The sequence below is a fragment of the Verticillium nonalfalfae genome (genome assembly GCF_003724135.2).
Source record: "Verticillium nonalfalfae strain VnAa140/NRRL 66861 chromosome Unknown scaffold_62, whole genome shotgun sequence".
Classification (NCBI taxonomy): domain Eukaryota; kingdom Fungi; phylum Ascomycota; class Sordariomycetes; order Glomerellales; family Plectosphaerellaceae; genus Verticillium; species Verticillium nonalfalfae.
Genome location: NW_021167287.1, coordinates 17893 through 30827, shown reverse-complemented (window position 1 = coordinate 30827; position 12935 = coordinate 17893). Strand labels below are relative to the sequence as shown.

Here is a 12935-nt window from a genome sequence, read left to right as displayed (position 1 = left end):
TTCAAGCCAGTCGCAGAAGATGCCCGGCGCATTCGCTCGTTCCATGGCATCGCCATGATTGGTTAGCCACATGTCCTTCCCAGCCGTTGTCTCGTCCAGGGGACGATGGATCATTTCATCTGCGCTGGGCTCGAGTGACTTTGTCATCTGGTGATCCGTCCTAGCACAACTGTCATCGAAGACGGGCCAACTCCCACATTTTTGAGTGGGTTGCTGTCGCGTTGCCACCACAGGTGACCACGCCATACAATCGTTCTTCTGCCGATTTTCGTGATTACCGCGCCAGCCTTTCCCTCCTCATTACCTCATTCCCCATGTGAAAGAAACGGCATTTGAATGACGATCAATGATGTTGATCAAAAGGTAAAACAGATCGTCCAGCTGTCGAGGTCCTGATTGGCCCCACTTCAAACAATCTGCCCAACTGTTGTAACTGCGAAGGTCGATAATGTCTGAAGACGACAAAGATTGGGGAAGACTGACATTGCAAAGTCATGGTTGTGATGACGATGGTTGTGTGGTCCACCCAATGGTTTGGTCTCTCCAGTTTTGCCCACCTTACTTGCCCTGCAGGATGTCGTCTGCCAGCACCGAACGACGAGGATTGCAGGTTCTGTTGCTGAGGGACCTGCAGGCAGCTGGGTGGGGGGGGCGCATGCAAGCTCTTCGCTCGCCATGGGCAGAGCTATCTGCAGTCGCTATCACGATACTAGGTTAGGGGGTTGGTGCAAGTTGGTCAGGTGGCGAGGGTGCAGGCAAGACAGGCGACTCAGGTCGTTCCCGTCGGTCGTGGGGGAAGTCGCACGCGGGGGATTGTTCACTAGCGCTGGACACCTCGCGACGTTCCATCGTGCGGCAGAGGCCGCTGATTTGCTCGAGTCGATACGACTTACGCCCCCCCCCGTCCGTCTCCGATGCAGGTCGTATCCAAAGTGGTAAGGGCTACTTTGGCCTGCAGTTGAACTAGGTTGTGTCGTCGGACATTCGTAACGCGTCGCAGCAGGTGTTCGTTAACTTCTGGGACGTTCTGCGGCAGTGATAACTGACGACGAGGCGCGGCGCGATGGTGTTGTCTGGGGTTTGAATAGCAACTTTACTCCTTGACAGGCCGACAGATATAGTGGAAGTGGCAGTGGGAGTGATGATCATGGGGTTATGCACCCCCAGCCCACATGAAGGGACGTTTTTGTGGACGGGTACCACGCACGTCCTGCAAATGTGCTCGGTACGTGATTGTGGTCGCCAGCGCACAGCCATTGGTGCCCTGCTTGAGCCGCTCGTGATGCTCATGAGGCGAGCTGCCCTGTGGAGGGAGGTCAAGTTTGTGCCCAAGTTCGCCTCGCTGTGTGTTTAGATGTCCTATTGTGTGATGATCGGTCTCTGCTGGTGGCCGATGGCTGATGCAGAGTGGAGCCATCGGGCTGATGCGCAACCTGTCTCCACGATCTGTGCCGAGCCCGTCCCCGCATCCGTCATAGTTTGGTGGGTGCTTGGTGCTCAGTGCGTGATCCATGTGGCCCGCTCTATCTGCACTACTCCGCGCTCCTATCCTTCATTCGACTCTGGAGAAGAGGTCGGTGTTTCGAAAAGGCACATGAGGACAACAGTTGGCGTCTCTGACCACACGGCACTACAGGCCTCGGGCCAGTATGGTTTGCGACCCTGAATTGATGCCGTTCCTGGGGCCGAGATTTAGAGGCCTGCACGAAAGGCACCTGGCAAGCGTCCTGAGTTGGAAGAGGTGGAAGCCGCAGCAAAGAAGACGTGGCCCTGCTGCAGGTAGATGGCCCACAGCCAATGAAACCATCATCTCGTCAACCAGCAGGAAGACGACGGTACTTACAGATGTTCCAATCTCGTCCTAGATGGTGGGGGCGTTCGGAGGATTGGTCGATGTCGACATACGGCAGGGGTGAGTTCCCCTGGTGCTGACAGTAGCCTGTCCAGATTTGATGTGCCTGTCTGGTCCTCTGATGGAAGAGGCCTGAGGTTGAGGTGCTTGGGTCAAATGGAAAGAGCGAGAATGAGACGATATTGCGTCTGTCGTGGGAAGGTGGTGGTTGCTCGCCCGCGCCCCGCTTCACGAAGCACACCACTGTGACCTCACAAATCGACACCCTCACCTCATCCAAACCGCCGATTGACCATTCATCCATCGTCCGTCGGCTGTTCCTCACCGTTGCACAGCATTGTTTTAGTTGGGGTGTTAAGTGGCGGTCCTGCGGCTGTCGTCCCCACATCCTCTTCTTTTCTGTCCTTGCGGGCACGGCAGGTTCGTGATTCGCAGGTTGGAGGCTGCCGTGTTACATTTGCCTGGTGAGAGTGGTTGTCCAATTCTTCCATTTGTCGCTGTTCGTTGGCGCAGTGTATCGTCAATTGAGCAATTTTGGGGGTCTACCAATGCGTTGGTGTGCAGATCATCCATACCCACACTCAAACCATGGCTTGCACAGGTAGTTAGTTATACCTATCCAGACCAAGGCGAGGCCACAGCCAGGCGCGGGGAGACGGGCTGAACAGGCAGCCAACTCGAAGCACAAGGCTCTAGGCTGAACTGTTTGCCACGCACTCTTTGGGATTCCTCAATGGTATGAAAAGAGAGAGCTCTCCGGTCGGCCTGCCTCTCCCGAAACGAGACCTGCAACTCGGGACCCTCGTGTGATGGAGTCATTGCCTCGAGCGCAATTAGGTACGCCGGCTCACTCGTGCATCGTGCATTAGACTGCCAAACAATCGAAAGATGGCACGATGTGCTTTAAAATGGTGAATATGGTCCACTGAAAAATGACTGAACAGAGGGAAACGCTCACGAAGACCATCAGCGGGGCTCGATGCTCTCTGGCAAGCCTGGCGGGTTTGGCTTTGGCTGTTGCTGGCGTCCGAGAGACGAGACGGGGCCCCATGAACCAGACAAGCGCTAACACAAATATGGCAGCCTCGGGTGTCGATCATGAGATAGGGCCTGGTTCTGAGCAAGGAGCTAATGACCCCACCTCCACCTGCGCTATGCCCAAAACGAGCAGGCTATTGGACCATTGGCTCAATTGCGCACACCCCAACGTCATTCCATCAGCAGCCATCAGCACAACGCCCAGGCTGGACCACTCAGTATTGCAAGCCATCTATTTCTGCAAGCACACCCCTCACAATTCGGTACACACACCCACCCTGGTCAAACATAACAGTGGATGCAGATTTTTTTCTCCTCTGCCACCCCTGGCCTGCTCCTCCTGCGACTGATGATTTCTTTCATCAGATGGTGAGTGGGGTCCAGGCTCGCTCACGCCATCCCTGCCCACGACACACCATCATTTAGCGTCCACCCCTCCTGTGTCTCGCTCTCTCACTTTCTATGGTGCCGCAGCCTTCAAGCCCTCACACCCATTCACTCGCTGCTGCCACTCCCTGGCGATGCTGCACCCCCCCTTCCCTCTCGCCGATGGTTGAGAAGTGGAGACGCGGCGAGACCACCCCCCCTTCCCTTCCCTCAAGCGCCGCTGCCTTGTCTGCTTTTCGCGACGTGCAGGCTGGACCGGTGCAGGTGTGGGCTCCATCGCCCGTACCTGCTCACACAATAATGCACGGTGGGGTACTTGCCATGGCGTCAGGATGGGGCAGAGCACGCCGCACTCACAAGACTGGGCTCCTCCACTCTTGGGTGACTCTGGTGTCAAGTGGTGCGATGGGCTGTGCTTCGACCATCGATACATATGAGCCGACCTCTTCCCACTCTTCGATCCACCTTGCTCCCCTTCATCATTCGACTTCATCTCGTCCAGCACTCTTTGTTGCATTGGCTTGTTCTGATATGAGTCAAACCTGCTCAGCGTCTTTATAATTCATCATCTGCATCCTCCTCTTCTTCAATTAGCTCCTCCAACATACACTGCCAGCCTCGACCAGCCCTGCCTGGCCTTGACAATCCCGCTTCAGCACTCACCACTTGCACCTTGCACATCTTCATTCACCCATAACAACGACACCATGGCCGACATGTGGGCTCACGAGTTCTGCCTCGGCTGCGACAAGCAGACTGATGGAACCGCCTACTGCTCTGAATCTTGCCGCCTGGCCGACTTTGAGAAGACGTCTACCTCTGCTGCCAGCTCCCCCGGCCTCAACACCTCGACCGGACCGTGGACCTCAAGTCAGAGGCAACCCAGCCGATTCTATCTCCCTCCCGCCATCGACTTCTCCAACGCTCAGTCATATGGCTCCCTGTCCTCGGCCAACACATACCTGCCCACAGGTTCTTCACCAAACACCACCCGTCCCCTCACTGCTTCGAGCTCGAACACGAGCCTCGCTTCCATGGGCAGCAACGCGTCGTCCAACACGGAAAGCTACCTGCAACTGAACGAGAAGACACAGAAGGAGCTCTGCGGCTACGCTGCATCGTTCGACAGCATCAGGACCCAGCGACGACGCTCCTACTAGGCTCCAGGTTTACAACCACCAACAGCCACGCAACACATCCATCTTCAACAACACTTTGACACAACATTTTACAACACAACACACAACTCACTCGATCATGTCTTTCTTTCTCTTTTTTCTCGTCTTTCCCCTCTCGGCATATCACCACAAATCGACACAATCTCCTTTGGTCTGGGGTCATCTGCTGTAACACGTGTACGGGCATTACACCGGAGTACTGCATCATAAAAAAAGTTTGGGGGGAGCCATGGCGGTCCATCGACCTTGTCATTGACGGCAAGGCGAGTTCCGGATGGCACACCACGGCGCAACAATTGTTTATACCACACTCGACGGAGGGCGGGGATGTATGGAAGCTTATGGACGACACATTGGGTTCGGCACCATACGGGCTCGAAGACTATGACATGGGAAAGGACCTCAATGGCGGGACAGAGGCAGGATACCCACGGGAATGGCGAGGCGTTTAGGGATTTTCGCAATGGTACGGCATCGGGGGTTCGCGGCATTGGATGTCCGGGATTACCTCCAGAGCGTACTCAGATAGCTGATCCTCAGCGCACAGCGACTGTAGTGATCTTGCATGGCTAGCAAACAGCCAGCAAAGCATAGCATCAAACGTCAGATTGACCAAGAATTGAGCACAATCCATGACGCACCCTGTTTCTTCCTCAGTCCATTTTGTGCTGTGCGACAACGTTCACGGATGTGACTCTTGCAACTGAAATATTTACGTTCCTTCGGTCAGAACCACAACGCTGGCAGGGGTTTAGGCACCGGGCTCGGTCTCCGCTCCCCACCTCGGTGGGTCGGTGGACACACTGGAGGGCCGCTCGGTTGTGTCACGAACAGGTTCACGACCGAGAGCGGGCGTAAGGGAGCGGCCGGTGTCGGCTGTGCGAGATTGGGTCAAGACAGCAAGTAAGCGAATACAGTCACCACCGACGACGGGATCGCAAGCTGTGGGAAGCGGGCTTACGCCCAAAGGCATTATGTCCGTCCCAAGGCCTAAAAATCCCGATTCACGATGATCTGCTGAGCTGGCAGGCCACGACTCACGTAGCGCAGAGCATTCTGGGGAGGGCCAGCAGGCCGCTCAGGCGCAGGCGCAGCTGCAGCTGCAGCTGGCCAGGTTGTCGGAACTGTGAGATGCACAAGTCGCTACAATGATCGCTGCCCGGTCTGGTTTGTAAGGAACTCTGCGCTCTACGGAGCCGGAGCAAGGCGCCGGCCAAACTGAAACAGAACTACGCCTTGGAAGTGCGCCCGACATGCCTACCAAAACCCGAGAAGACGGTGCCAGAGTAATCACTGAATTCCCGGCTCCCTTGCGTCTGATTGCCTGGCTTGCCTTGAAATGCATTGCTGCCTTTACATTGTCATATTTTGCTTTTAGTTTTCTTCTTTCCAGTTCTCCATCTCTCTCTGCCTTGGCGATCCTGGCTCCTCACCCCTGTCATCTGGGTTTTTCGCCGGGCATTTTTCCCTTTCCTGCCTTGCACAGGTCAAGCCAAAAGCTAGACAGAGGTGGCACCCGCCTAACGTCCCCCCTGCTTCTGGCACCTTTGCCCTGTCAATGTTGGGATGGGGGGGGGGGGGGGACAGGGCCGCGATCCACGTTTGACAACGTGGCATGGCTCTCAGCTCGTCGCGCGCGCCGATGGCCGGACAGAACAGGCGAACCACCGCTCTGCAACCAGTCAGTGTACGCCCCCCCTCCCCGTCCCTTCTGGGTAAGAAGCAATGAAGCGAAACAGAAAAATGGGGGTGGGGGGAAGGGGGACAGGTGAGCAGGAAAAAAAGATTTTTCTGAGTCTTCGGTTCATCGAATTGTTGACAACACTGCGATGCATCGGCACCATGATGGAGCCATCGGGGTTTTCGTTGTCCATTCCGTCGCTTTTTCTGTCCGATCCTGCATCTGCCTCTTTTCTCGCCTCTGACGGCGGGCTCCGCTGCCCAGACTGGGGTTGACAGGAAGGGTGATCGTCACACTTATCCGCCTTCCGCCTCCCGAGGGCACGCCATTACGTACGCGCCGAGGAAGCCGCGGGCGATTTCTTACTCCGCCTCCACCCCTCGTCTCTCTATTTTTTTTGTGTGTTCTTTGTAATAAGGTGGATGTTGCTGCAACGACGTGCCATTCGGGCTGCAACAGGTGATTTAGGCGATGCGGAGAAAAGACGGGGAAAGCTCTGTTTAGCTCATGTGTCCGAATTCTGCTTAGGTCTGGAGAGAGTGCAGACTTGGGACGCACTTTGTTGGCTCGACAAATCGTCGGGTCACGATGACCGCAACAGTCAACAGTCGGGCGGTCTCGCCGGTCGAGCGAGCTTGACTGGCTTTCGTGAATGCCACCGCCAGCGGTGCCTGTCTGTGCCTGATATCGTGACGTCGTTCAACGGGGGATATGCCAGGGGCTCAGAAACACCGGCCAGGGCGAGCGAAGCGAGCCCGAGGGGGGGGGGGGGGGGCAGAGGGGTCCGCAAGCATGATGACACTTCACTTCATACACCCTTCAATGCAAAACCATGTTATTCATCCTAACGTTGGACCCCATTCGTGGATCGGTGATGAATTGGACACGGCTCCGCTTTCGAATTGTCTAACAGGGCGAATTCGATCAGTACGATGATGGATGGAATTTGTGTAATTGGAATTTCCCGCTCAGCCGGGCGAGGCAACATCAGAGCCGCAGCAAGCCGCAGCAGGCCATGCAGCGGGCGCGAGCCAGAGAAAAAGGGAAGAAAAAAAAAGAATAATCTACTGAAGACAACAACCACGCGCGATTGAAACCAATGAGACAGTGAAACGCAACCAGAAAGGCAAATTCCAGACATTTCCTTTCAACCAGCAACATCCATCTTGGCGGGCAGACCTGCCTGGACCGGTCGCCCGATTGCGCACAGCTTCAAGTGACCCCCATTCCCATCATTCATCAAACTTTGTCCTCGTTCTCGGCCCTCACCAAAACAGAAGAGAAGGCTTAGGAAAGGTGTGGTGTGTTCGACTACTCCACCGGCTGAGGTTCCAGACGGGTCTTTGACGATGACTCCCTCGCACAAAACACCATAGCCGAAAGTATCAACGAGCAAGAAAAAACATTGGATGCGTCACACATCACAAGGGAGACGAGAGGGAAAAAAATCAAAAGCGGACAAGGTGTCAGGGGCCGGCTAGGTGGCGATCGATGGTGCCATGTTTTAGTGGTTTCTGGGGGGGCTTGAGAGCAAGGCTCGCCCCTGTGGGTGAGGAACGCGTAGCGGCCCTGCTGAGGCAGAGGATACACCTGGCAGCCTCCACACCTCGAGAGATGAACCGAACGATGGCGCTACATGTACTACGAATAGTTAAGGTTGCAGCTAAAAGATAGGTGCGGCCGGTGCCAGGTGGGGGCACGGGGGGCGATGCCAATGTTGGGGGCACATTGTGCCCTGTAGGCAGCCTGAAGGGTGGCCGCCAGGCCAGGCAAGCCCGGGCCCGACAGTGGGGAGTGAAAGGGAAATACTAGGGAATAGGGAATAGTTAGGAAGGAGAAGGGGGGGGGGGGGGGGTGGCGATCAACAGTGGAGGCCACCCCATGAATTAATTCAGTGGGGACCTGCTCTGGCCCAGACCTCTGCTGGCTGGCTGGCTGACTGTTTACTGAGTCAAAGTGCAAGTACAATGCAAGCAGGCATCTGTTCATAGGCAAGTGCAATCAATGGTGGGTGCATCTTGTAAAAAAGGGGGCAGATAGGATAGGGGGTTACGCCTTGCACGATCCCCCAAAGTGAAGTTTTTTTCCTTCCGTCATCTCATCACCACGGCAGAAGGCCGCGTGTGGTTTCATCGCCTCGTCACCACATTCCACTTCAACCTGGAATCTTGGTCAGCCGCATTCCCTCGATCGCTCTTGTCGAGCCACATGGAGGTCGATGCTGCACCCGCGCCCTTGCCATACTGGACTGGAACACGGCGGGCCGACCCAAAACATCACAAGCAAGCGTTGTTTCCACGTCGCATTCTCGACCTTGCTTGACTTTCGGGCGCCTCGGGCCTGAATCTCATCTCTTCCTGTCCCGCTCGTATCCCATGTTGGGGTCTTTGATTCAATCACGAGTACGCATTCCCTTCCGGCCAAGGACGCCCTCTCGTTTCCAGGCAGCTGAAGCCAGCACATTGGTCATGGAGGGATGGATTGAGTGGGTGGCAGCCCTTGCCTGTCAGTAGGAACACCCCCAATCTCAGTCTAGACGGCTTCATGGCCAGAAGGCTTGACTGTCAACGCACACCAGCCAATCCTGTCTCGCGACACGCATCTTGCCTACCTACCTTATGCTGGAGGTGCGTATTCGAGGCCGGCATATCCGCACAAATTCGTTGCACTGGCTGCTCTTTGCACACCACCTCAATGGACAACGCTCGTTCACACTTTCCACATGGCTCTCAACGCCTACGGATTCCTCTCTGAGGCATGGCATGACCGACTTCGTCCCCATGCGGCCCCTCGCAGCACTTTGCATTTTCAGCCGGCCTTCATGCTACACCACCCCTTAACTGCCGCGTCGGCTCGCCCGCCCGCGGGTTCGGCCATGTCGGTTTAACCCGTTTCATCACGGCCCCGACGCGGTTTGAACAAACCAACAAGTGTTGATATAGCCGGGAAGAGCCTATAACTCGGAAAATATCCCCTCGGTCCGCCATTGTGTCTGTCCGGTCCAATCATCCCTTCCGCGGCTCCAGTCGCGGAAGATCTCCCGTTATCCGCATTACTGCTCGTCATGAAAGCCGACAGTTTCAATCAGCGTGCCCGCCTGTTACAGGGCGAGAATATCACCTATCCAATCGGGAGCCCATGGACTGACTCCCTGTTCATGCTAGCAACGTGTCAACCCGCCATACGGGTGCTCTGCTGTTCAAGCCTCTGGAAGCTTCTCTCCATACTCGGACCACCTGCGAGTCTAATGTTCGACAGTTTCGTCATTCTAGAACATGCGCCCAATCTTGTTCGACCCTCGACGTCCAAGCCATTGGCCTGCCAGTCAAAATTCAGAATCTGCCTGAAACAATAACGCCTCGTTCGGCTTCCAATCCCATAAACACCGCAGTGGAGAGTCTGAACACTTTGACCAACCGGGCTAGGGGACACCTGGCGTTTCGCTGTCGTTCCTTTCTATCTATCAAGAACGAAAACCTGTCAGGCTTGCATTGGCTGATCGTCGTGCTTCGCCTGACAAGTTGCACCACTTTGGTTGTGCCAGAGCTATTACAGGTTGCAAATCCTCTGTGGCCCCCTGCAGCACCCGACCCTGTAGCTCCGATCGCCGTACTTCTCGATCTAAAACACGGCAAAGTGCCCGGTACTGCCGCCGTACCCCCGAACGTCCTCGACCCTCTCCTGTACAACACTTTTCATGTGTGTCCCTTAGCTGGAGCTTCCAACTTGCCCACTCACATTTGTACGTTTCTCAACACAGGGCGCCTTGGTGTGGCACAATTATCCCTTTGAACCCGAAATTGATCTCAGGTACAAAAAATACGTACTGGAAGGACCCAACTAACGTGGCAGAAATGAGCTTGACAGCGAATCAAATCATGCACCTAGCCCACAGTACATTCACAATAAGCTATAGTACTATAGCCCACCTAATGACATCAGGCGTACTGGGTTTATAGCGAGGATCTCAGATGGATTACGTTAGAATGAGGTAGGACTCTAGGTACTGAGCAAGGTTAATAAATGTAGCGGCGCTAAACCTGATTATGAAGGCGGTATACGGCTTATGGGGCGCTTGCTTGTACTGAGATCAATTTCGGGTTCAAAGGGATGATGGGCGGTTTCGATGGGCATACGACAGGTGGACAACCCAGTGTTTCGAGTGCTCTGGGCCAGCGGGTTTACTTCCCACGGTCCGGGCTAGCCATGCCGTGTCCAGCGGGCTACGGAGCTGTCACCTTCGGGCCCAGCATTGTCTGAGCTGCCGCTCGTTACCATGTGTTCCCTCTTCTTTCCCGTTGACTCAGATGTCACCAGCCAGAGGCGTAGACCAGATTGTCACTTGTCTCTCTCGCTCACCGGTCTCCTTCAAAGCACTATGTTTCGCCAGCTTGCTTGGCCTTTGTGAGGAACGCAACGCGGGACGATTAAGCGAGGCTACTACGGGCTGGACAGACCTTGCACGGGATCATCTCAGCTGTGGAAATCCCACCGCCTCTCGCGAAGAGATCTCTTCATTCCCCCTTTGACGCCATGTCTCAACGACAAGATCTGTCCAACGCGGCTACCAAGGTAGAATCGTACAGCAGCCTCACCGTCCAACTACCTGGTACAACCCATGAACCGTGAACTCTTTGCTTCATAACCCACGCCCCTGGTCTCGGTGCGGCACAGAGACGAGAGACAGCGGCATTCTGAGACAGGTCCTTCTCCTTGTGGTCCCGCGGTCCCGCGCCTCGACCCCCGAGATCACCACCTCCAGCCCATGGCGAGAGGGAGCTGACGGCAAAACGCCAGTGTACAGGATACAAGGTCTCGCACCGCTCAAGCTGCTACGCGCCGCGTTCCCAGAGCGTGGGGCAGTACCGTTCTTGGAGGGCTTTGAATGATGGGATGTAGGCTTGGGACCATCCTGTGAAAGTGCCCTTCATCGTTCAAGCTGGAACACCGTGGCCATGTAGTGACTATCCTACGGGTTCCACCTCTTACCCGTCACTGATCTGATCTTGTGCACGCGCGGCCCAGTTGGGCATTGTCGTGATGGGGCCAGGCTCAACACGCTGCAGTGATTGGAAGGGCCTCTGGAGACGTGTGGTTAGTTACCAGCCACTCAGATGGTTTCAATTCCTACAACGACGCTCAGGTGTGAAGCCAGAAAACTGTTTGATATCGCAACCCCCCTTGACTGTACTCGTGTTGGACCTTGCTTCGACCGTTCGACGGCGCGCACGCCACATGTCGCTGTAGCCAGATGAAGGTAGGGCAACTGCTCGAAGCGTTGTTCCACGTCGACAACGTGATGGCCATAACGCCCGCGTATTGGTGATGAATACGCTCACACTCATCGTAGCAAAGAGTTCGGCTCAACGCTTGCGGATCGTGCTCATGCCGGAAACGCTGACGGATCTGGCCGGATGAACGTGTTCAGTGGGGCGACCTAGCTCCGACCCGGGGTAACAAAGGGCCAGTCTCACCAACTGTCATAGTGACGGCTATCTGGGAATAGCTTTTTCCTCAAGAACAAGAAAGCTCCTAGTGCACTGCGTGCGCGATGTCTGGGACTGGCGTCGACTAGTCTGGTCAAGTTTTGTTGAGGGGAGACTGTACCTACCGTCCGCTATTCATCGGGAAGGGTGGCGAGCGGGCGGGGCCGACAAGATCCTCGCATGCTGTCAGAGCGTGAGGTTGAGCAGAGTGAAGAGGGCTTCCGCACTAGGTCCGCAAACATTAGATGTTAGCTATGGGGTTAGACTACATCTGAATTCTGGCCCTCTTCAGCTAAGGGGGGGCTCCGCAACACTCATACACGCTTTCTCGTAGTCCCTAGCCCTAACCAGCCCCTGTTCCATGGCTCCGTAGGCGCCTTCCGACACATACAGCCAATTTGATCGGCTAGCGCCCTCGTGGCCTCTTGCAAAACTCTCGATAGCAATCTGGAAAGAGAAATACTGTCATTGAGGAAAGCCATGGCAGAGTCTACCTTGAACCAATTACGCACCGCCAAATACTCGTCCTACGCATGCTGTGTCCCAAGTGTACTGATCTATTACGCCGTATGGCGGCGTATGTGGTCCCTAAACGTTTGGATATCTCCGAGCGTCGATAGCTGGAGAATTGGTGACTATACAATCATGCTCTATTGAGCGTCAGTGTCTTCCGATGTTTATTGATACGCCAAAGAAACTCACTAGATGTACCCAAATCAGAAGTCGCCTGCGGAGCCCTGGAGCAGGGGGCTGGTCAGGGGGCTAGGGACTACGAGACGGGTATACAAGAGTTGCAGAGGCTCCGAGCCTGGCTGCTCCAGTGGGCTCCACCGGCTGGAGGCAATCAAGGAGCCGCAAAGCAGCGGCATAGCCAGCCGCCTTGCGATTAGCATTTCAGAGACCATCGAGGTCTTTATTGGGGTCATCACCTCCTCTTTCTCCTTGTCCTCGGCAATAGTCAACATGCCCTTGACGACAGGGCGCCATTTGCCCATGTCTTGTGGCCCCCATCAGCTGATCGCACGATCAGGCGATTGAGGAAACACTAGGAAAGAGAACCTTACCGTCTTGTTGTCCTTGTCGCGAGCCTCCAAGAACTTCATGGCGGGCTTGAAAGCACCGATAGGGCCAAACAGTGATGTTCGAGCACCAGAATTCGGATGTGTTTTGACCTCATATCCATCCATTGCCTGCGGAACTTCTGTGCGGAAGACCTATTCGCTCTGCTCCTCAGCCCAAAGTTCTGACATTCCATGAGATGAGCCAGCGAGGGTGGAGAATTCGAAACAGGGGTGTTTGAATGAATCGGATGA

At 55.3% G+C, this 12935-nt stretch overlaps 1 protein-coding gene across 1 annotated transcript; it reads left to right on the top strand.

The window, feature by feature from the left end:
• Positions 1 to 3984: 3984 nt before the first annotated feature.
• On the top strand, positions 3985 to 4437 carry D7B24_007636 (uncharacterized protein; the record flags this gene model as incomplete). Its single annotated transcript, XM_028641742.1, has 1 exon — positions 3985 to 4437. One exon carries the CDS (start codon positions 3985 to 3987, stop codon positions 4435 to 4437), a length of 453 nt encoding a protein of 150 aa, XP_028494311.1.
• Positions 4438 to 12935: the final 8498 nt, after the last annotated feature.